The sequence below is a fragment of the Pyrgilauda ruficollis genome, unplaced genomic scaffold (genome assembly GCF_017590135.1).
Source record: "Pyrgilauda ruficollis isolate IOZ18807 unplaced genomic scaffold, ASM1759013v1 scaffold122, whole genome shotgun sequence".
In the NCBI taxonomy this organism is placed as follows: Eukaryota; Metazoa; Chordata; class Aves; order Passeriformes; family Passeridae; genus Pyrgilauda; species Pyrgilauda ruficollis.
This window is the reverse complement of record NW_024510544.1, coordinates 481276-503870: the sequence shown is the minus strand read 5'-3', so window position 1 is coordinate 503870 and position 22595 is coordinate 481276. Positions and strand designations below refer to the sequence as shown.

The 22595-nt window shown below is 49.3% G+C and overlaps 1 protein-coding gene and 1 long non-coding RNA gene across 4 annotated transcripts in view; both read left to right on the top strand.

Annotated features, from left to right (window-relative positions):
• ARHGAP17 (Rho GTPase activating protein 17) overlaps nucleotides 1–16872 on the top strand; it is a 34759-nt gene extending 17887 nt beyond the window's left edge. Inside the window, exons 3-18 of one of the 3 annotated variants that reach the window (XM_041490273.1) lie at nucleotides 3343–3447; nucleotides 4612–4688; nucleotides 5784–5895; nucleotides 6099–6175; nucleotides 6873–6984; nucleotides 7688–7756; nucleotides 7910–7991; nucleotides 10078–10205; nucleotides 10587–10698; nucleotides 11244–11325; nucleotides 11750–11830; nucleotides 12466–12579; nucleotides 12914–13005; nucleotides 13131–13287; nucleotides 14923–15147; nucleotides 16650–16872. In XM_041490273.1, the coding sequence (XP_041346207.1) occupies nucleotides 3343–3447; nucleotides 4612–4688; nucleotides 5784–5895; nucleotides 6099–6175; nucleotides 6873–6984; nucleotides 7688–7756; nucleotides 7910–7991; nucleotides 10078–10205; nucleotides 10587–10698; nucleotides 11244–11325; nucleotides 11750–11830; nucleotides 12466–12579; nucleotides 12914–13005; nucleotides 13131–13287; nucleotides 14923–15147; nucleotides 16650–16857 (1833 nt within the window). In that variant the 3' untranslated portion in view covers nucleotides 16858–16872. Of the gene's footprint in view, nucleotides 1–3342; nucleotides 3452–4611; nucleotides 4689–5783; nucleotides 5896–6098; nucleotides 6176–6872; nucleotides 6985–7687; nucleotides 7757–7909; nucleotides 7992–10077; nucleotides 10206–10586; nucleotides 10699–11243; nucleotides 11326–11749; nucleotides 11831–12465; nucleotides 12580–12913; nucleotides 13006–13130; nucleotides 13288–14922; nucleotides 15148–16649 lie in introns of all 3 variants that reach the window. The other 2 variants (XM_041490276.1, XM_041490275.1) reach the window with 2 other exon arrangements.
• A 364-nt stretch (nucleotides 16873–17236) lies between these two features.
• Nucleotides 17237–21335, top strand: LOC121365814. The gene is made up of 2 exons (XR_005957077.1): nucleotides 17237–18982; nucleotides 20290–21335. It is a non-coding gene; the product is annotated as an uncharacterized LOC121365814 (long non-coding RNA).
• The last annotated feature ends 1260 nt before the right edge of the window (nucleotides 21336–22595 follow it).

The following is a 22595-nucleotide window of genomic DNA, read 5'->3' as shown; positions in this document are numbered from 1 at the left end:
GTGACGTGCCAGTCTGGCTGGGGAGGATGAAGACACCCTGCTGGGCACGGCTGGTTTCTGCCCTCGCTGCTTTCACCTGGACAGATCAGCTGGGCCTTAAGAGAAGTGGCACAAAAATCATTCCAACTGCTCACTAATGAAGTCTGTTACTGCTTTGAGTGAGTGTACAAATGCTTCTTGTTTAGCTGTGGTACTTGTTCTCAGATTTGTCACGCTGACATCCATTTGTTTGCAGACTTGTCATCTTTGTGCAGATTTATCATCTCATCAAACACGACTTTCACGGTGGAATTTAAGCTGCAACTGTCACATTAACGAGGGTGACTGATTCCGTGGAGCAGATTTGCCTGCAGACTTGTCCCACATAGTTGTGTTCCTCTGGTTTCTCCGTGAAGGCTTTGTGAAAGGAACACAAATCAGGGAGGGCTGATCAGTCAGGCTGGCTGCTGCTGGGGTCGAGTGTGGTGCTCGTTTCTGGTTCCTTCCAGAGCTCCTCAGCCTGCCTGAGCTCGGGGCCTGCAGCTGGGCAGGGGGGTCAGGCAGCTGGAAGTGCCTCTGCTTCAGAGCTCTCCAGGTTCCTGTGCCAGCCCTCAGACATGAATTCAGCACAAATAGACGGAATTGCAGAATCCCAGACTGCTTTGGGGTGGAGAGGACCTTGAAGCCCATCCAGTGCCACCCCTGCCATGGCAGGGACACCTTCCACTGTGCCAGGCTGCCCCAAGCCCTGTCCAGCCTGGCCTTGGGCACTGCCAGGGATGCAGGGGCAGCCACAGCTGCTCTGGGCAACCTGTGCCAGTGTAATGGTGACCTGAAACATTTCACCCCCTTTTCAGGGGGTTGCTTTATACAAACTAAAAATAATCTTCCCAGCTTGACAGTTGTGTTCTCAGCTTCTGAGGAGGTGTGCAGCTCAGTGGCACAAAGGATGTTAAACACCTTGGTAGCCTGAGAGGGCCCAGCTGGTTTCTTGCTTAGCTGCAGAATAGTAACAAGAAGTGAAAGCCAAAAGCTCTGCTGCTTGTTGCCAAAAAAATTTTGCAAGCAAGGCTTTCCCAGGCCCCGAGCAGCCTGGCTACACCCAAGTGGAAGAATTTACTCACTTGTTTGTTTGCTCTTGGGGGCTTGAGCAGGGGCAGGAGGTTCTTATCTAACCCACGAGTTTGGAAACATGGTGCTGCTCACTTCACAAACACGCTTCACAGTTGGGCTTTTTTATATTTAGCCCAAGCTTTGCCACAGGATTGTTACAGCTTTTTTTTGTTCTGTTTTCTGAAGGGTTGTGCTCCACTTCAAGTGTCTGTTCAGTGTGTTTCATCTGAAGACAAGGGCTATAATTCAGTGCTCAAAGGCCTTTACAATAGCCCTGCTTTCTGGCACGGCCCTGTGGCAGATAATAAAGCAATTGTGTGATGTTCTGTGCTCTGGGGATGGCCTGAGGGGACAGACAGCGTGGCTGTGGGTCACACTGTCAGTTCAGAGGTGGCTTGAAGGAAATTTATGTCCTTTGTGGTGTTCTTGACATCTCTGCACTAGAAAGCAGATCAGAGAGGAGAGGGTGCACTCTGAAGTTGTGGGGTCGCGTTCCTCCTGTCACTCATCTGCCCTCTCTGCAGTTCAGGGGCCTGGAAAGAGCCTTGGGAATGTGTGTGCTCCAAGCCTTTGCAAGGAGCCCCAGCCAGGCCTGCCCTGGGGTCTGCCAGGCTCTCAGAGGTGCCTTGGCTCCAGGTGTCACCATGCTCCAGGTGTCACCGTGCTCCAGGTGTCACCGTGCTCCAGGTGTCACCGTGCTCCAGGCGCGGGAAAAACCTGCTCAGTCTTAGGAGTTTTAACTGCCTGACCTTGCAAAAGTGAATTCTTCTGTAACTAGAGGATGGCTTAGAGTGTGGTGGTGGTGTTTGCTCCCTGGCAGGGTGGCAGGCCCTGGCACAGGTGCCCAGAGCAGCTGTGGCTGCCCCTGGCAGTGCCCAGGCCAGGCTGGAGGGGGCTTGGAGCAGCGTGGGACAGGGGGAGGTGTCCCTGCCATGGCAGGGGTGGCACTGGGTGGGCTTTAGGGTTCCTTCCACCCCAAACCATTCCAGGATTGCATTTTGAAGATAACACAAGTGAATAATCTTGGCTGCATCAATAGAGCACAAAGAATACCTGCTTGTTCTCCTCTACCTTGTTGATCTCCTCATGGACTTTTCCCACCTGGGCTTAGTTTTGAATTTGTTGCTCCATGCTCTGTAGATAAAAGGCAGAGCCTTGTGCTCTCAGAGCAATCTCTGGGCAGTTTCTCTGCAGCTTTTTCTACCCTAACAGATTTTTACTGATTGTTTTGAGCACTTCAACTTGGGTTCATTTTGCCCTCCTGAAAATAGAATAAAAGTGATTTTAGAGCTGTATCAAAAACTGGATTCTGTTCAGATTATTTCTACAGATGAAATCTACTTTTTTTTTTCCCCTTGCTTTTTAAATAGAATCCATTCCAAAGGGCCTCCTGTTATTCTTGGTGAGTCATCAAAATGCAGATAAACAGCATTCTTTGGGTGCTGTGCACAGAGAGCCCAGTGCCATGAGCCGTTCTGTCCCACTGCTCATCACTTCGTTTGTTTTTGGTGTTCTTTGAAATAAAATAGTCCAAATTCCTTGCTTAAAATCCCTTAAAAGAACAGTTTATCATGTATATATTTGTCCTATTCACAGGCTGTGCATTAAGCCATGTTTGAACTCGATGCTGATAAACAGAACTCTTGTTTGGGCTTTGACTCCTATTTTTTCATTCCATATCCCATTTGAATCTCAGTAGTGTCTCCCTGGAAATTCTGTTTTGCTCAGCGTGTGGGAGCTTTGTCCTTGTGTTTAACAGCCAGGGAAGGACACGCAGGAGGAGCTTGGAGTGCAGGTGTGTACAGTGGGAAGGAGCTGTCAGATGTGTCCTCAGCACCTACTTCACAAGGTCACTGTGAAAATTAGGACTTTTCCCACGGTTTCCTCTCTAAATTAGTGTCTTACATACCTGCACGTGCCATTCATCTCAGATGCCAAGTGCCACCCTGATTCCCTTTTGCAGAGATGCCAAGCAAGACAATGCTTTTTCCCTTTCCCACTTTCCAGTGCCGTGAGCTCTGACTGAATTTCTGTACCACTGAAGAGAAATCCAATTTCAGTTTCCCCCCAAGCATTTTTGCTGTCAGGCACTTCTGCTAATCAGCTGCACTTCTTGTAAGCCGGAGAATTTGAGAAATCTGCAGCCCAGAGCGGCGTGTGGTACAGGGGGAATGTTTTCTGCTGAGGCCAGGGAAATAACTTCTGGTTTTTGTGTTGTTTTCTCTTCCTCCCCTCTGGCTGGCCGAGCAGATCGAGAGGCGCCTGGACGCTGTGAGGTCCGTGTGCCACCTGGCCCAGAAGAGGCTGATTGCCTGTCTGCAGGGCCAGCATGGCACTGACCCCGACAAGAGACACGTGAGTACGGCTGGCTGCCACCCTGCTGCCCTGCCAGGGCAGCCCAGGGCAGCACAGCTCTGCCAGAGCAGCTGGCTGCTGGCACTGGTGAAATCTAGTGAAACACCAGGGAAAGACCAGTGACACCCCAGTGACATTACTTCAGTGAAACCTCAGTGAAACTTCAGTGACACCCCAGTGAAACCCCAGTGACACCCTAGTGACACCGCAGTGACATTGCAGTGAAACTTCAGTGAAACCTCAGTGAAACTTCAGTGACACCCCAGTGAAACCCCAGTGACATTCCAGTGAAACTTCAGTGGAACACCAGTGACATCCCAGTGAAACCCCAGTGAAACCCCAGTGACATTCCAGTGACATCTCAATGAAACACCAGTGAAACTTCAGTGAAACCCCAGTGACATCCCAGCGAAGCCCCAGTAACACTGCAGTGACACTCCTGTGCCACCCCAGTGACACCCCAGTGCCACTCCGGTGCCACCCCCAGTGACACTGCAGTGACACTCCAGTGCCACCCCCAGTGACACTGCAGTGCCACCCCAGTGCCACCCCGGTGCCACCCCAGAGCAGCCCCGTCCCAGCACAGGCTGGGAGCAGCTCAGCAGTGCCAGGACCCTTCTGGTCCCTGCTGGGTGCCAGGGCTCTCCTGGCCCAGCTGGGGGGGACAATGTGCAGCTCTGACCCAGCTCTCAGGTCTGGAGGTGCCCTTGGACCCCTGCAGCTGGCTGCAAATGCCTTTCTGTACACGTTTGATTGTGCCCTCCTTAGCAAAGCTGTAGGGAGCTTTTCTGTAAGCATCAGAGCCAGAAAGAATTCACATTCACACTTTTATTGAGTAACAGAGACCTGGGAGCAGGAGAGAAGGGTGACAAGCTGGGTGCTTAAATCTCTGCTTGAAGCTGTTTATCTCTCCTTGGCAGTGGTTGAGATACCTTTGGGCCAGTCATTCCAGCTAAAACTGAGAAAAAAGCACTTTTCAAAGTGTCTGAGAACAGGAAACTTGGGGCTCAAAACTTTTTGTGACTTGGCATTTTCCTGGAGTCCAAGAATGAGCTGTCTGTGTAATAGAAACCATATGGAAGAGGAGCAGGACCTGAGAGGAGATGTGCTGGGGAGGCTGGAAAGAGTGAGCAGCACTAAAGCACTGTTCCTTCTGTTCCACAGAAAAAACTTCCTCTAACAGCTCTGGCTCAGAACATGCAGGAAGGATCCATCCAGCTGAGTGATGAAACTCTGCTGGGGTAAGTGTTTGCCTTTCTTTCCTGACTTGCTGCCTGACATCTTATTGCCTGCAGGGCTCTAATCAGAGCCTCTGGTGCACAAAGGCTGGTTTCAGTCTAATAAAACTGAATATTTCTAGATTCTTTCTCTAATCCAAAGGGAGAAACTGTGAGCAAGCAGTTTTTCTGGAATGATTTGGGGACAAGTTTTAGGCTGAATTGCATTCCAGAGGATTCTGATGCTCTGCTGTCATAAAAGCTTTTAAAATGGCTTTTTTTTCCTTCTGGGTTAGTAGAATTATCATCTCCATTGGAAGTTTAAAATGTTGTGTATCCTACAATTAAAGTGCATTTTTATTTTAAACTGCGTTCTGCAGGTTTGACTTGATGACTTAAAATAATGTCAATTTGCATTAATGGCTCCTAGTTCAAAGTAGCCCAAATTTATCTATCCTGGCAAAGTGGTCATTTGCAATTTACAGGAAAGTGGCTGAAACAAATGAAGCTCCCTGTGCTGAATTCCTGGAGCCAAGTGGGTTTTCCTTTGCTGGTGGGAATTCTTATGGAGACAGTGTAGAATGACCTCAGAAACCTTTGAGAACATATTTCTGAGCCACTGCAGGAGATCTAAACCTGGATAAAAATCTTGTAGAATAGGGGTTTTCCTTATAACAAGCATAAAATGAAGGTCAGGCCATGGGTTTGGAGCCTGAGACTGCTGGGGATGGGATTGCTGGGAATTAGGGTGTTAAGACCTTCCCATTAAAGGGGCTTAGGAGAAAATGAAATACTGCACTGAGCAATTTATCTTGCATCTCTGAGATGCAAGGATGGGCTTGGAAAGAAATACTGACTTCTGTGCCCTCAGGGTGCTGTAATCACCTGGGTGTCTGAAAGCCTCCAAAGTGTTGTCATGGCTCAGGAATTCAGAAGAAAAAGGTTTAATAACACCACTTGCCTGTCCCAGATTTCTCCAAGAGAGCACAGAGCAGTTGGGTTCAGGCCACGAAGGGATGCTTTGCTTTCTACAGCACAGAGCTTTCCAAAGCTCTGCTCTGCCTTCACTCCTTCTTCAGTCAGTGGTGACTGCCATGACAGTTTCTGTAATTCCTACAGGAAAATGCTGGATACCTGTGGGGATGCAGAGAACAAACTGGCAATGGAGCTCTCCCAGCATGAAGTACAGATTGAGAGAGAAGTTATAGACCCCCTGTGCCTGCTGACAGAGGTGAGACAGCTCAGCCTGAGAGGAGGAGCACGTCTGGACTGATGCATAAACTGAGCAAAAGGGGTTTATCTCAGGGCTGGTATTAAAAAACTGCTTTATGGAGCCCTGTGTTAGTGGTGGAAAGCGGGTGTGAAGCCTACACCATGTAACTTGTTACAGTGCACAATTTAAAATTGAGTGTAAGCCCCTAATTCTCATTTCAGACAGAGATCCCAAACATTCAGAAGCAGAGGAAGCAGCTTGCAAAGCTGGTGCTGGACTGGGATTCTGCCAGGGGAAGGTAGGAGAGCATTTTAGTTACTGGGTGCTTTTGTGTCCATGTGAGCTCCTTGTTGGCATCTCGTGGCACCTGCTCTGCTCTGGTGCTTGCTCCTGAAATGCTGCTGTGAGCTGGCAATAGGTGAAAAAAGACAAAGTTACATTTAAGCTACACCAGAAGAGGATCCATGACTGCTAGATCCAAACAGAATGAAGATTTCAGAGTTCTTACACGCCTGTATACAATTGGAAAAATGTTGGAAACTCATCCAGTTTCCAGTTCATGCAAGTGTTTAACTTCAATAAGGAACCACGGAAGTTCTCAGCTCAAAGAGGGAGCAGGAACCTCTCTGTGTAACCACAGCCAGTGCTTTCACAGCCCTGTTTGGAGCCATCTCGTTGGGAGGCTCCTGGCTCGTTCCCTCACCCCTGAGTGCCTTTGAATGGTTTTCCACTGCCCTGAGAACTGGTGGAGCCATTTTCAGCATGTTCTACACCCATGTTGTGGGGCACACACAGGATCCCTGGTGATTTCTATGGCTGCTGGTGGATTGTGTCAGCGTGTCATGAATGGTGTGTTTGGAACCTTTTGGTTCTGTTGGAAAACCTCTGGAACTGTGGGGATTGTTTCCTGTTGAGAGAAACCAACTCCAAGGGAGCCATAAATGCAGATTCATGTTGAATACTGAGTCTCACAGAATGAAACTTTTCTTCCCCAGATACAACCAAGCCCACAAGACTTCAGGAACCAATTTCCAAGTGCATCCTTCAAAAATAGAGTCTCTTAAGGAAGAGATGGATGAAGCTGGAAATAAAGTAGAGCAGTGCAAGGTAAGGACAGGACGAGTGTCCCTTCCACAGCTCCCATGGGATTGCCCAGTTGTGCAGCTGCAAATCATGTGGCTGTGACAGTGCCTGTCCTGGGGGCATTTTCATGCCAGCTGATCTCTGGATTGCTTTAGTTCAATGAGGAACTCCAGCCAGGGTGTTTCTAAGTTGGGTATTGGACATTATTTTCAGTTTCAGTCTGAGCTGGTTGTGTCCTGGCCATGAGTGAATGCTCAGGGTGTCTGGGAGCTCCAAGCCATGGGGCAGCTGTGCAGAAGGAGGCACCTGGAGGAAATTGAAGCTGGGCCATCCCAGGACCTGTGACACCTCTGAGCAGCTCACATTCATTTTCACTTCTCAACAGCAAACGCTCCATTGAGTACTGAGAACTGAAACCATTTTTATTAGTGCTTGTCTTTGAGTGCTATAAACAACTGGACCGAATGGCAATATGTCCTTGACTGAGGGGGGCAACTGCTTTGCTGCACAAACCAGAGCTAAGATTCTGAAAAGTTAAGATTCTGAAAAGTTAAGATTCTGAAAAGTTAAGATCCTGAAATCATTTTGCTTGAAGAACGCTCGGATCAGAGCAGGCGCATTACAGCTTCTTAGTTCAAACTTCCTGCAGGCCAGACAAACGCGATGAATCCGTCTGTCCAGTGTGAGATGGGTAACTGTGCTGTCCTGCTTTGCCTGTTTCCCAAAGGACCAGCTGGCTGCAGACATGTACAGCTTCGTGTCCAAGGAGGGCGAGTACGCGCGCTGCTTTGTGACGGTGAGTGCTGCACGGGCTCTGCTGCAGCACGGCTGGGCACACACACTGGGCTCCCAGAGATGGCATTTTGTGTGCTAAACCTTTAGTCTTGTCTTATGTGCTCATCAGAAGCTAATGCTCTTTTTGTTTTTAAAATGTGGCTTCTGTTCTCAGTTATTAGAAGCACAAGCAGATTACCATAGAAAAGCATTAGCAGTCATAGAAAAGGTCCTACCCGAAATTCAAGCCCATCAAGGTAAAGTAACCTGTGCTCTGGCTGATGCTTCTCCTTGCCTGTGCCACCTATGCACAATATTCTCCTCCTCTATCTTGATTCTCTTGCATGCAGACTGATTTAATAAGGCCATTTTGATCTGCTTAACAGTTTTACATTCCCAAGCATAATTCCATCTTCCTGTTCTCCAGAGTTCTCCAGCCATGTTTAACACACTAATAAAATATTAATTAAGGATCTCTCTGATGTCCAGGAGGGTAAAGGGAGGATTTTTCAATTTCTTACCTGTTTTCCTTGTGCCCTTTTGCTGAGTTGCAGCTGGCTCTTCTGGCCAATGAAAGTGTCATTGTGATTTGGTTCTTGAGGTGATTATCGGGAAAACTCCCTGGATTTTAAGGAGCTTGATTTTTTTCCCCTCATTTTGTGCAGTCCTCTTCCCTAGTCTGCACTACATGCAGGGAAATGGAGAGTTTGGGTTCTTGTGGTGATTATCAGCTGTTAAAAAATTTAATTGTACAGCTTCATTTCTTCCCTAAGAAGAACTGGAGCTGCTGCTAAGCTTCCACTGTCAGAGGACTTGCAGGTGTATCACTGATGATTTGAGATGAAGATGCACTGTTTGTTTTGGAAACTACTCTCCAAAATATTGGCTGGGCTGTCCCTGAATCTTTGGAGCAATGGGTGAACAGAGTCTGAGGGAAAACACAATCTGAGCTGAGGAGGGCTCAGGTATCTGCAGCTGATGAAGATTGTTCCAATTCAATAGATAAACCAGTAGGAGCATTGTGGGAAATGATGTCTGGACTCTGTGTGAGCAGCAGGGCTCAGCAGGGCTGTGCAGAAGGTTCTCTGGGGATATGGCTGCTTGAGATTTGTTATTGTTGCATGGAAAGTTTGGGCACAGCAGCTGAGCAGCAAAGGCTTAGAATGGACTGGCCTCCCTAGAAAGTGGCTGGGAGCCACGGTGGCCAAGTGGCTGAACGCAGGGAATTCCTCACCTTGTGTTCCTGGCTGCAGTGTAAATTAGAATCCCATAAAGGTTTGGGTTCAAGGGACCCTAAAGCCCCTCCAGTGCCACCCCTGCCATGGCAGGGATACCTTCCCCTGCCCCAGGCTGCCCCAAGCCCTGTCCAGCCTGGCCTGGGCACTGCCAGGGATGGGAGCTGGGGCTCTGAACAAGTGCTGAGGTTTCTTTTCCTGATATTTGCTGTAATTTGCAGAGGTTGGGAAATGCCATGTGCATCTCATGGTGTGTTAACAAATGAGAGGGACTAAAAGCAGGCAAGGGAGGTGATTGATGTGGTTTTGTAAAGAAAAGGGGTGAATTAAATCCTTTGTAGAAACACTTTGCCTTCAGAGCACTTTTTGAAGTCCTCTGAAGTTTTTGTCCTTCTTGGCCTCTTTTCCACATAAAAGAAATAACACATCTGTACTAACAATAACCTTTTACATCTGCATTTTTTCAGTTAAAGTAGCAGAAATGGGTCAGAACGTAAATTGTAGGAAAGAAGAAATTCACATTCAATTTGGAGAAATTTGTGCAAATTGGAGTTAAACGAGAGTTGAAGAATTAAATTGAAAATTTGAACGTTGTGGTGCTGAGCTGTTACCATGGTAGTTCTGATGTGATACACTGGGGCTGTTAACATCCATTGTAATTTGCTGATTTAAGGGATGAAATTTAAGGAATGAAACAGCTCAGTTTTTATTCACCTTAAATACAGTTAAAACCAAAATCAGCCCAGGTCATGCAGTCTGGACAAAATTTTCCTCACAGATTCTTGCAGAGCCAAATCACTGTTACTGGAACGTGCAGCCTTGTGCTGGCACTTGTTGAGGTTTGTTATTTATAATTCCAGTTATACACAGAATTTGTATGTGATATTCCATCCAGAAAGATGCAGAAGTATTTTTTTCTTGACCACCAGCAGCCTCATTTTCTCTTTGCTCATGATCCAAGGGACTTTACCAATCAAGGGCTGTAAAACTCCTGCTGTAGTCTGAACATTTCCGTGCTGTACTAGAGGCTTTTTTCTCTTCTTGCCTGGGCTGTAATTCAAGGGTTTGGTAGATATCCTGCTCAGTGTTTTGATACTCTCCAACTTAGACAAATGGACTGAAAAGCCAGCTTTTGGAACTCCCCTGGAAGAGCATCTCAAGCGCAGCGGGCGGGAAATCGCAGTTCCCATCGAAGCCTGTGTCATGATGCTGCTGGAAACAGGGATGAGAGAGGAGGTGGGTAACTCCAGATCACCACAGGGGAGCAGGGCCCAGTGAGGCTCATAAACTGCTGTCTGTTTGTTAATATGCTGCTTAACTAATTTCTCCATTTAGTAGTTGGTAAATGTTTTGTACCGTAATAACCTCAGCACTGTGTGAAGTATCTTGGAAGTGGATGCACGGAAAATGAAATTAGGGATGGGCCAAGGGTGGGAAAGAGCTGAGCCATGGTCAGGTGGCAGTGACAGGGCACGTGCAGGGCCAGCTGGGTCACAGCTGGCAGGGGAAGGCACCAAAGCTGGAATGTTCTGAAAGAGGCTGCTGTAAACCTGGAGCTGTTCCGTGCTTGTGCCATTGTGTGGTTACCAATCAATGCATTTTATTTCTCTGATGCAGGGCTTGTTCAGAATTGCTGCTGGAGCCTCCAAGTTAAAAAAGCTGAAAGCTGCCCTGGACTGTTCCACTTCCCAGCTGGATGAGTTTTACTCAGATCCCCACGCTGTTGCAGGTATTGGGAGTGTTCTGAATCCAAAGCAGCTGTAAATTGGCACAGCACAGCCTCGTGCTGTTCAGGGGCTGATCTCCACAGTTAGACTGGGAGAAGTGACAGTCAGTGGAAAGTTCACTGCACAGTTTGACACAGATCAGTGTGAGGTGCCTGGGCTGATCACAGCTGCTCTATTTGTGACAATGGTGTGTAAAATTCAGGTGATCACAATGGCCCAGCTGTCACATCTCTCATGGCAAGAGTGTTAACATGGTCAAGGTAGGTTAGAGCCACGTGTAGACCTTCAGTACATCTTTATAAGAAGTCCTTGTCCTGAAGGGATGATTCAGAGTTTTACAGCATGTTTCTGTCAAATTACTGCACCAATTACTGACAGACCCTTTGTGCTGAGATCCGAGCAGCTCCACTGTGCAAGCGTCAGGTCTCACCACTTTCCCTGGTACTTGGAATTCATTGCACAGATAAAACTGCAAAGTGAGGGCAGAATTTTCCTGGAGTGTGAAAGCAGTGGCTGAGGAGCCAACCTGTCCCTGTCTGCATTGCAGGTGCCTTGAAATCCTATTTGCGGGAGCTGCCAGAGCCTCTCATGACCTACAGCCTGTACGAGGAGTGGACACAAGCTGCAAAGTAAGCATGCTACAAATACCTGTAGAGGAAGTCATGCTGCATATTTCTGTTAAATTTGATTCTTCACAGATGAATTCAAAAGAAACAACCAACCTCACACAGTTATTTATTGTTTTACTAACGGGTATTTCGTGTAACAAATTATTTTAAACAATAAATAGCTTAATAAAAATTGCACAAAATGTAGTGAAATATCTACTTTGTTTAACTGTTAGGGCTGCTTCAGGCTGCTGGCTGCACAGTATTCATGCTCAAGCAGTTTTGTTGCAGGTAGAGATAATTCAGGGATCTGACAAGCAGGTTACTGAGTACAAAACATTTCTTTGGCATAAATGAAAGGGTGATTGATCATCTCTTTGTCACTGCAGAAACAACTAATTCCTGCCCTGAAAGTAAGATGTCATGGCATTTTTTGTCCTTTCAGTATTCAGGACCAGGATAAGAAGCTGCAGGAGTTGTGGAGGATTTGTAACAGATTACCTGAGCATTACCGTGTTAACTTCAGGTAGGTGTGAACATCTCTTAGCTCAGCTGCACCCCAGAGCCAGTTAAACTAAACTCTAATCCAGGAGTGCTGTTCTTGGCCAAATTCAGTGGGATTTATAAAAATACCTGCTATTTCATGCAGCAGTGGCCATGCATAGGTGGTGTCCTCAGATCAGTTCCCTACTGGCTGTCAGGAAGTAGTGATGCACAGAGCCTTTCTACTTATGGCTCATGCTCTGCTCTTTGCTGTAGTTTCCAGTCTTAGAAATCACCTGGATCTGTGTTAAACATCTCATTTTCCCTTTTGGTTTTGTGTTTTGGAAATGAACCGGAACAAAACCAGCTCTGGTGATTCCTAGAAGCATGGAATTTCCATTACAGGACGTGAAACTAGCTGAAATTAAGCATTTTTCTCTGGAAGTACATATTTCTGTGGTTCTGTTTTGCTAAGATGGGAGCTGCTTTCTTTGCTCCCCAATTCAACTTTTATGAGTCAGGAGCAGAGCTTTGGGCAGCTGCCAAGCAAGAAGGCTGCTCATCTCATTTCCGTGTTGTTGGGAGCTCTCTGTACAAGCTCTTGAATTTTTATTTACTTGTTTTCAACAAGAAGCGCTCATGGTTCCTGCTGTTTAATTGTTTCTTTCCTTTTTGAAGGTATTTAATCAAATTTTTAGCCAAGCTTGCCCAGAACAGTGACGTTAACAAAATGACACCGAGCAACATCGCCATAGTCTTGGGCCCCAACTTGTTGTGGGCAAAGAATGAAGGGTGAGTTCTTTTAAAAAAGCTACAAAGCAGAACGGGGTGAAACTGTAGAACTGATGGGTTTAAATGCTTTAGCAAGGAATTTAGCAGTTCACAGCAACGGGCTGTTTACCTAAAAAATATTGTAAGTGTTTTTCCAGCCCATGCCTCCAGGTCCTTTGAGGCAGGAGGGTTTTAGGGGTGTTTCCAAAAGCTCTGAATGTTACTGAATGGTCTGGAGTCCAGCACAGTTGCTCTTTCTCTGGTACTGAGGAGCTGATCCATCAGTCTGAATTGATTTTCATTTTCTTACTTTGGTGGAACTCTGAATAAAGTGTTGTTCAAACCTCTCCCACAGCTCCCTTGCTGAAATGGCAGCAGCCACCTCGGTGCACGTGGTAGCAGTCATTGAGCCCATCATTCAGCACGCAGACTGGTTCTTCCCTGGAGGTGAGTTCTGCCACAGCCCAGCAGTTTCACACTGCCCCCAGGTCACCCTCAGTGGCCTGTGCAGTGAGGCACCCCTTGGGATGTGTGTGTGTGTCTAAGGAGGCATTCTGTCTGTCCCTCTTCAGATGAAGATTTCAACGTGTCTGGGGCGTTTGTGGCAGTTCCTGCTGTAAATTCCAATCACTTGTCACACACTGGGAATGACTATGAATGTGGGACCTTGGAGAGGAAGAGGCCTCTGAGCATGACTGTGATGGAAGGGGATTTGCTGAAGAAGGACAGGTAGGTGTAATTCTCACCTTAGGGGTCCATTATAGCCCTCTTCCAATGAGGCTTCAATCAGACACATTCACTGGTGTCAGGAGAGGGATTTCATGGAAATGCTGTAGATAACAATAGTCTTTTATTTCCTGTTGCTGCAGCCTGAGGATGGCTCAAAGGTAATGTACTGTTACTTCCTTCCAGTTACACTCCATGCATGATAAATCCCCAGCAGATATTGCTGCTCCCAGTCCCCATTCTCCTGGTACAGACTGGGGGTGGTCTGAGGTTCACTGAAGAGTCTGCAGTAGCCTCTCTCAGTCTCTAACTCCTGGTATTCCATGGCTTCTCTTCCAAAGCCCATAAGCTGAGGTGGTGTTACCTGGTGCCTTCATGATAAGACTTCTGAGTGATGATGGTACAGTATTGCCACAGCAAGCAGTAGAATGCTAAAAACTCCCAGTAAAACGTGCTGTTTCCCATATAACATGTAGTGTAACGTTCATTCTTATCACTCATCATGAGTATTCAAGTGATGTGCTTGTTTTTAGCTGTTGATGCAAGTGTTGTTACCTGTTAGCTATGAGCAGCCACATGCAAATTTGTCAGCACTCACAGAGGAAGAAGAAAATCAGTTCAAGATTCAGTGTTTAACACAACAGAATAAAATAATTTCTAGAATGAATGTGCTGTATGCATTCTGAAATCTGTTAGAGTTGGGGTCTGTTTCTCCACTGTTCTCCTTGAAACACAAATAGAATGATTTGGGTTGGAGAGGACTGTAAGGATCTCTCATTCCAGCCCCCAAATCACAGCCTGTATCCAGTAGCTTTTTTTGAATCTCTGCTGCAACTTAGTGTGTGATAGAAACAAAATTCATGTGGCAAAATACATTTAGTGAGGAGCTACCGTGGTGTGTAAGGAAACGTCTGTATTTACATGTGAGATTCGAGTGCTCTGACCTCATTGTCATCAGTGTTTGTCTCCAAATGTAATCGAGTAGTTTGTTCACTGACGTCGAGCTTATCCCTCTGTGGGGATAAGCCAAGTCCTGTTGCATGTCTTAACCTTGCTGGTGTTGTGCAGCCACTGGAGGCTCTAACATCGTTGTGTTGTGCAGCCACTGGAGGCTCTAACACCGTGGTGTTTTTAGCCACTGGAGGCTCTAACCTTGCTGGTGTTGGGCAGCCAGTGGTGAATCTAACACCGTGGTGTTTTTAGCCACTGGAGGCTCTAACCTTGCTGGTGTTGGGCAGCCAGTGGAGGCTCTGACACCATAGTGTTGTGCAGCCACTGGAAGCTCTACCATTGCTGGTGTTGTGCAGCCAGTGGTGAATCCAACACCGTGGTGTTGTGCAGCCACTGGAGGCTCTTAACATTGCTGGTGTTGTGCAGCCACTGGAGGCTCTAACACCGTGGTGTTGGGCAGCCAGTGGAGGATCTAACATCAAGGTGTTGGGCAGCCAGTGGAGGATCTAACATGGTGTTTGTGGTGCAGCCAGTGGTGGCTCTAACACGGTGTTTGTGGTGCAGCCAGCGGAGCTTTCCTCGTCGCTGCTTGGCATGTGGGTTTGTCTGGGGTGGGACACCCAGGGTCCTGCCGCAGCAGCACCGGGGGTGGCCGCCTGCTGTGTTCACTCTCTCTTCTCTCTGTAGCTTTGGTGTGAAGGTGCTGGAGCTGCCCGCGACCCCGCGGCGCTGTGGCACTGTAAGCAGAAAGCTCACATCGCCCGCCTTCCAGCCGCCGCTGCCGCCCTGCGAGCCCGCGGGGGCCGAGCAGCCCTGCCCGCCCGCCGGGGCTGAGCCCGGCCCCGGGGCTGGCCCCGCGCCCTCTGCTGCCCCAGCAGAGCAGCCCCAGCCTCCAGGCTCTGAGGATGCCAGGTAAGAGGCACGGCTTGCGCTGGCAGCGGCTTGGCAGCGGCTCCGGCAGCCAGCTGGTGGTTGAATGTGCCCTGAATGTGCCCTGAATGTGCCCTGGGATGTGCCCGGGATGTGCCCTGAACGTGCCCTGGCAGTGTGGGCAGCAGCGCCCTGCAGGAGCTCTCCTGCCACGGGTATGGCTCCACAATTGGGCTTCTGAAATTACACACTGTATTGGCCTTACAAAAGAGCATCCATGGTTCTGGGTGTTCTGGAATTTATCTGTTAATATAACACACAGAGTTCTGTCTGTTCTGGAGCTCATCTTCTGGATGATCTCATCTGGAGCTCATCTCATTCTGGAGCTCATCTTCTGCAATTCTTGGGGGAAAAATTATGCTGAAAAATACACTCTGTTTTACTGGCCACACTGACCCTCCCAGGTTATGTTCTGGAGATGTGCACACAGGTGATACCAGTTTGCTGCTGAAGGAGCAGAACTTACAGTGGCAATACCAGAAACCTGTTGGTCTTGTTTGTTGTTTCTTGTACTCGTTATCTGGTTATGTCTTGTTTTGTTTATTTGTCTGTAGCAGGTGTTAGTGATGAGCAGACTTGCTTACTAGAAAACTGGCAGCCAGTTTATCCTATTTCAGGATTAGTTTCTGTAGGACAAGTAGGTACACAGGCTCTCTGCTGTTTAATTTCTCTTGAAGCTCTGTGCTTGTGTCCCTGAACTCCAAGGCTAGTTGCAGCAGCCTGACCTCCTCCTGTGAGGGGTGGAAGCAGCACTTTGCTGTCAGCTCCTCGGTGTTCTGAGAGCTGTGACAAACCACGTGTGAAGCGTGCAGTGCTTCCAAATGTCAGCCTCAGGGTGAAACCCCACCGTGGGGCTTGGTGCAGCACTGACTCCTCAGCACAAAGCTTGTTCTCAGGTGACATATTTACAAAACCAGCTCGTTTGGAAATCCCCTGCACACCGGTATTTCCTCCACAGATGGCTTTTGTGACAGAGGCAGCTGAAAATAAACCTCGGGGGTCGTGTCGGAAAGTTGCACTTAAAATCTGCACAGCCTCTGTGCAAGTACTCACAGTTTGTTAACAGCATCTGGAGAAACAGGGCTTGCAGTTCAGTGGAAGTGAATAAAGTCAGTCCTTTTGAGGGCTAAATTGCTGCAGGTGACTCCAGGTATAAAGAAGTGAGAGAATCCTGCAGGTGCACGGCCACAGGAGGGAACCCTGCCCAGAACCACCTCAGCTGGCTCATCCTCATCATCACCCCTCAACCCAGCACTGCCACAGCGTTCCCCACTGAGTCCTCAAGGCCACATCCACGTGTTTTTAACATTTCAGGGACCGTGACTGCACCGCTTCCCTGGGCAGCCGTGCCAGGGCTTGACAATGCTTCCCATGAAAACTGTTCCCTGATATCTGATCCACAGCACGGTCTGTGAGGGAGCAGCTGCAGCTGAGCCAGACAAGGCACGTTACAACCATCTCTAATTGAGCTCTTTCCTTTCCAGCACCTCAAAATCCAAGGAGAGCACGAGTGCAGCCACTCCTCCCCCGGTGAGGAACGGTGCCCAGGCAGTGCCCAGCAGCTCCCAGCTCTCTGTCAGCCAGCCCCAGAGCAATGCTGGGCCCAGTCCCCACGCCCTGAGGAGAGGTGTGTGTTCCTTTGCTTTCCATCCACGTGTTCCAAGCCTTGATGTACTGCAGAAATGCTGCTGAAATGACTTCAGCAGCATCTCTGCCCTTACACAGACAGCAGTTCAATCTGTTGGCTTGTCCCCAAGGCCTGGCTGTAAAGCAGCTGTGACTTTTGGACTCTCTGAATGGTGACAGTGTCACCAGTGCTGTTTAACAAACTCTCAAAAGCTATTGATCAGTAAATGCTTGTATTTGATAATGCACCACTTTATTTTGATAACATAGCTGGGGATTTTTTGTTTGCTGCTAATTGTTTTCTTTGGGAGCTTGGTTTGGAATCGTAGAATTCCAAAATGGTTTGGGTTGGAAGGTTCCTTAAAACTCATCTTGTTCCATCCTCTGCCATGGGCAGGGACACCTTCCACTGTCCCAGGCTGCTCCAGGCTCCATCCAGCACAGCATTCTGCCAGCAGGAGGGTTTAAGGCTCTGCTGCTCAGCTGTAATTGGGACTGTGAGCATTCAGTTATTCCTTAAGTCCCTGGAAAGAATTGCACTTCACACCAGGCCCCCAGAGTTAGTCCCCAAGTCAGGTGTGATGGGTGACCCCTTTCCAGCAGGTTTGTTCTCCTCAGTGCAGGCAAAAATGACTTTTCCTACAATTTGGTGGTTCGTGGTTACCTTTTAATGTAGCTCTCCCTTTAGCTTTGCAGTGATTTTTAACCACTTGGGAGTTTTTCTGGCAAAATGCAGGCTGATGTGCCCAAACCCCTGGCAGAACAGCACCTGCAGCATGGCACGTTGGCTGCCAGCTCCCTGCTGGCTCTGCCTGCTCAGTCCCACCCCTGCACACCCCACTCACGTCCCTGCTGGGCTGGGAGCCCTGGCTGCTGCTGCTGAGCTGTGTCACATCTGTCACAGCTGCCACAGCTGGGGCTGCCTGAGCAGAGCAGGATTTCCCTGCTGCAGCCAGGACACTGAAAGCAGTGTTGCACTGAGAAGTCAGGCTGGAAATCACTCAGGTTTGGGGTTTCTGTTAATTGGAGAAAGAGGTGGCCTGGGGGCTGCCCTGCACCCCTGGAAGTGGCCAAGGCCAGGTTGGGGGGGGCTTGGAGGAACCTGGGGTGATGGGGGGTGTCCCTGCTCATTATGGGGTTCCATGAAGGAACCTGCAGTAAATAAGCTGCTTAAGCAACTGAAAAGTAGCTTTGATTCTTAAAACAACTGACTTCTGATTGTACTTTTGTCAGTATATTTAAAATATGAGGATAATTTATTCCCAGGCTGAAGTCAGAAGTGGGGCTGGGCTCTGAATCCTGACAGCACTTCACAATGAAGTTAGCAGCAGCAGCAGCTGTGCTAATGAGGCAGACTTCAAGGAAAGACTTAATCTAAATTTCCAAGTGTTTCATAGTTTGACCATATTTATTTTCTTTAAGAGCTTTAGGGTTTTCCTGGTTCTGAGGAAATTGCTTCAATGGTAGCAGACAGGGAGGGTTTGTTTTACCCCAGTTTAATGGGAGAAATCCTCATCTTGTAATTAACACCCAGCTGGGGCTCTTCATGAGAATTGGGCACGGCAAGCACCTGCCAGAGGGGACTGCCAAGCAGAGCAAATTGGCCCAGGTGTGTGCTGTGAGCCCAGCACGGGAGCTGCCACGCAGGAGAGCAGGAAAGGAAAGCTGCTGAGGGAGGATCCTCTCCAAAACTGGTGAAGGGACCTAGAAGATCCAGCCTGCTCAGCTAAAATCCCCTTGGGGAGGGGTTGAAGTGACTCTCAGGCTCACCTCCATGCTAAAGCATCCACCTTTTCCAGATCAATGTGTTTTTAAAGGATTAATAATCTGAATTAACACCACCACTGTCACATAAGAGTGTCTGCTCTAATATTCACACCTGCACATAAAAGCACTTACAGACTCACTAATTCACAATGTGCAGCTGCTGGTTTTAATTTGAACCTTAACGAGTGGAATGAGGGGACAAAATTAAGGTGCCAGCAGTCCTCATAGTGACCCCTGAGCAGGAATTCTGAACTGTCTCAGGATACTCTTGACTCCCTTGTCCGTGCACTGGGCTTTAGTAATGCCTCAAATTCTGATTAGGGTGTTCAAGTAAGAAGCCCTAGAATATTCTAATCAAAGGTTTTATTAAATAATCCAGATGTTTGACCAGCATTCAGTAGGAACTGTATTGGCAAGTGCAATGGTAAGGAAAAGGCCCCTGATTGGCCGACACTGTTGCTAATTGCTAATTGCTAATGATGTGTGCGCTAACGACTAACCCCCCCCAGTGCTGCGTGTGTCCCTGGCATGGCCAGACACGGGCTGCTGCTGCTCCCATTAACCCACTAAGCCCTGGAGAGCAGAATGTGAAGCTCTTGCTGTCTCCTGGCCGCTCTCCCCCTGTGCTGTCTGGTGTTCAGAAGCCCAGAGCTGCTGTGTCCACGCAGAGCCCGCTGCTGTCACTGCTGCCACCAGTGTCACTGCCCTGTCCCGTGCCACAGCCTCCCAGAGCAGCTGGGGGTGTCCCTGCCCGTGCAGAGGGTGGGCTGGCATGGGGTTTAAGGTGCCTTCCAGCCCAAACCATGCTGGGGTTCCGTGGGGAAGCTCGTGCTCAGTGCCAGGCCAGGGCAGGGTGGGACTGCAGCTGCTCCGTGCAGATCCCAGATCCTGCAGGCTGGGGGGCTCAGCAGCAGGGCAGGCTGCACTCAGGGGCTGCTTCCCCCTCTTCCAGGTCATTCAGCTCAGAAACCTTCAACCTGAGCTTTTCTGCAGCAACTTCTGGGTTAACTCCAGGATTTCATGCTTGAGTTATGAGTCCCTGTCTGCACCTCCTGTGCTTGAAAACAAGGCATTTATTTGGATTTTTTGTTGATTTAAGTGATCTAAATTACTTCCTATGTGGAGCAGCTGCTGGACTGCAGTTAAGGGATGTCATGGCGCATTGTAACAAAATCCTGACAAGATTTTCAGTTGCCTTTTTTGAGCTGCTAGGGATTTTTCTGGTCTGATAATTCTAGCTGCCAGGGCAGTCAGTCACCAGAGATGCAGCAGAGATCCCTTTTTGATACCTTGGCTTGAACAAAATCATCCTCTCCTCAGAAGAGGCAAAGACCATGACATGCCCTGTTTACACAGGAGAGAGGTTTAATCTGCACTTGGTGTAAATAACTTCTGCCTCCTTCTGACACCATCCCTGTTCCTGTTCCTTCTCAGAGTCACAGGCGGCGTTCCCTGGTGGATGATTTAGGTGCCAGGTTATTTTGCTGAGTGTTTTGACATGAAAGTCCAGAGTAGCTCCCCAGGGGCATTGAGGAATCTGATCCTAAGTCAGGCTCGGTGCCCTCCCTCCCTCAGGAAGAACTGGGTTTCTGTTCCTGTGCCCAGGACTGGCCCAGGCTCTGTAGGAGGAGCAATCCCAGCTGCTCAGTTGGGCTCAGCCCTGTGTGCCCACGGGGGCCAGCTCTGTGCCCAGAGCCTTCGTTGATCTCTGCTTTCCCTTCTCTGTCTAAGGAGATGCCCAGGAAGCCCCGACTGAGTGAGCTGGCCCTGGCCCGGCTGCTAAACTTGCTGTTCCCTTTTTGTGCAGACTCTAATTCCAGTATTCCAGAGCCACTTGCAAACCCTCCTCCAGAGCTTCCTGCAGAGCTGGCGGGCAGAGAGCTGCACAACCACCTGCTGCTGGACATTGACAATGACACGGAGAGCACGGCGCTGTGAGCAGCGCTCCGGCTTCCCTGGCTCCTCTCCGGGGGGAAAACCACAGACCTAACAGGGAAAGGCTTCTTCTGCAGCGTGGCACGGCTGGGCAGAGCTGGCCCTGGGGCCTCGTGGGGACACTGAGCTCCAGGGTGGCCGAGGTTGGAGGAGACCTCTCAGGAAATCGAGCCCAACCTTTGGCCGCGCTCCGCTTTCGCCCTCAGAAGAAGTTTAATGATCTGGGTCTGGACAACGGTTTTCAAACCCTTGGATGGAAGGAATGAATTCCTGCAGGAACTCGCCTAGGAAGCGTGGTCAGTGCTGATACAGGTGGTGTTAGCAGAAATTCCAAAAGAATAAGAAGCAGAAGGTTAGTTATTTAAAGTGCATGTCTGTATTACGGAAATAATCCTTGCCACGGCTCGGTTAGAGGTTCTTTGTAGTTCTTAGCCCGTAGCAGGAGCTGCCTCCCAAGGGACATTCCCTCTCGGATCTGCTGCAGATTCCCCCAAGCCATGAACCAAACCCCTGCCCCAGTGCTGGTGGTGACTGCTGGTTCTCAGTCACCTGTGGAACTGTGGATGCATCCAGTGCCTTGAAGGACTGTCGTGCTGTCGGAGGAACTTCTGTCTCTTTAATCATTTCATTGCTACTTAGGATCAGTACTTACCCTGATTTCATAGTTATTTGTATTAACCTGCTTTGTTCATGTGCAACTGGCAACTGTTTCACGAGGAAACCGTGGAAATGGGGTTTGTGCTTTTGTTGAAAACGGTTGAGTTTTGAAAGAACTTTGAAACAGCTGTTTGGATTCAGAAGTTGAGTGAACATTTATAAAATTAAAGATTGTTTTTTGTCAACTTAAGGCATCTTTATTCTAGTTTTGTTGCTGGCACTGAGTGACAGTGAAGTTCCACTGAAGGTCACAGTGATCCCCTGGATTGTAGCTTGGAGTCACTGGCTGCTCAGCTTGCTTTTCCCTTAAGGACTTCAGTGGGAGCCCTGTGGGAGCTTCCTCTGCCACCACAGCAGCCCTGTAACTAATCTTTGTAACTCCAGGTTCAGTTTGAAGAGCCACAGACTCCAGTCCTGTGACTGATTTTGATGTTTATCCCCCAAGCTGTCAGTGCCTCTCTCCCCCAGGGTTTCCAGCAGCGTTTCACAGGCTCAGGAAGGATCCCCCAGTGCCAGTTCCCTTTGTGTGCTTTAACAAGAGCATTTCCTGACTCTGAGCTGCTGCAGGTGCCCAGCTGCTCCTGCCTGCTGCTGCCTGCTGTCACTGCCTGCCCATGGAGCACTGGCAGCTCTGGGGTGAGCTTTGCTCTGACCCTGCAGTGTTTAGTGAATGTTGGGGAGCCCCAGTGGCTGGGATGGGGAGCAGGCTCTGCAGGGGTGAGCTTTGCTCTGACCCTGCAGTGTTTAGTGAATGTTGGGGAGCCCCAGTGGCTGGGATGGGGAGCAGGCTCTGCAGGGGTGAGCTTTGCTCTGACCCTGCAGTGTTTAGTGAATTCTGGGGAGCCCCAGCAGGCTGGGATGGGGAGCAGGCTCTGCAGGGGTGAGCTTTGCTCTGACCCTGCAGTGTTTAGTGAATTCTGGGGAGGGGAGCAGGCTCTGCAGGGAGCCAGGGCAGCTGGGGGGCTCCAGGAGTGTGGGGTCCAGAGGTCTTGGCATCCCCCCCATCCCCATGGACTCCAGGCAGGCAGGGACCAGCTCTCACTCTTTAATGTTTCTCTGCAGCTGCACGAGGCCCAGGGCCAGTGGTGGTCCCCAGGGCCACTGGTGGTCCCCAGCCCAGGGCTCTCTGCTGGGGCACTCCCAGAAGGGCTGTGGCTGCCCAGGCCCTGGGGGCTGGCCCTGGGCACCTCTGCCCTGGCACACCTGCTGGGTTTGGCTGGTTCAGGTCCTGCAGGTGGCCCCAGCAGCAGTGTTTAGTGAATTCTGGCGAGCCCCAGCAGGCTGGGATGGGGAGCAGGCTCTGCAGGGGGGAGCTTTGCTCTGACCCTGCAGTGTTTAGTGAATTCTGGGGAGCCCCAGCAGGCTGGGATGGGGAGCAGGCTCTGCAGGGGTGAGCTTTGCTCTGACCCTGCAGTGTTTAGTGAATTCTGGGGAGGGGAGCAGGC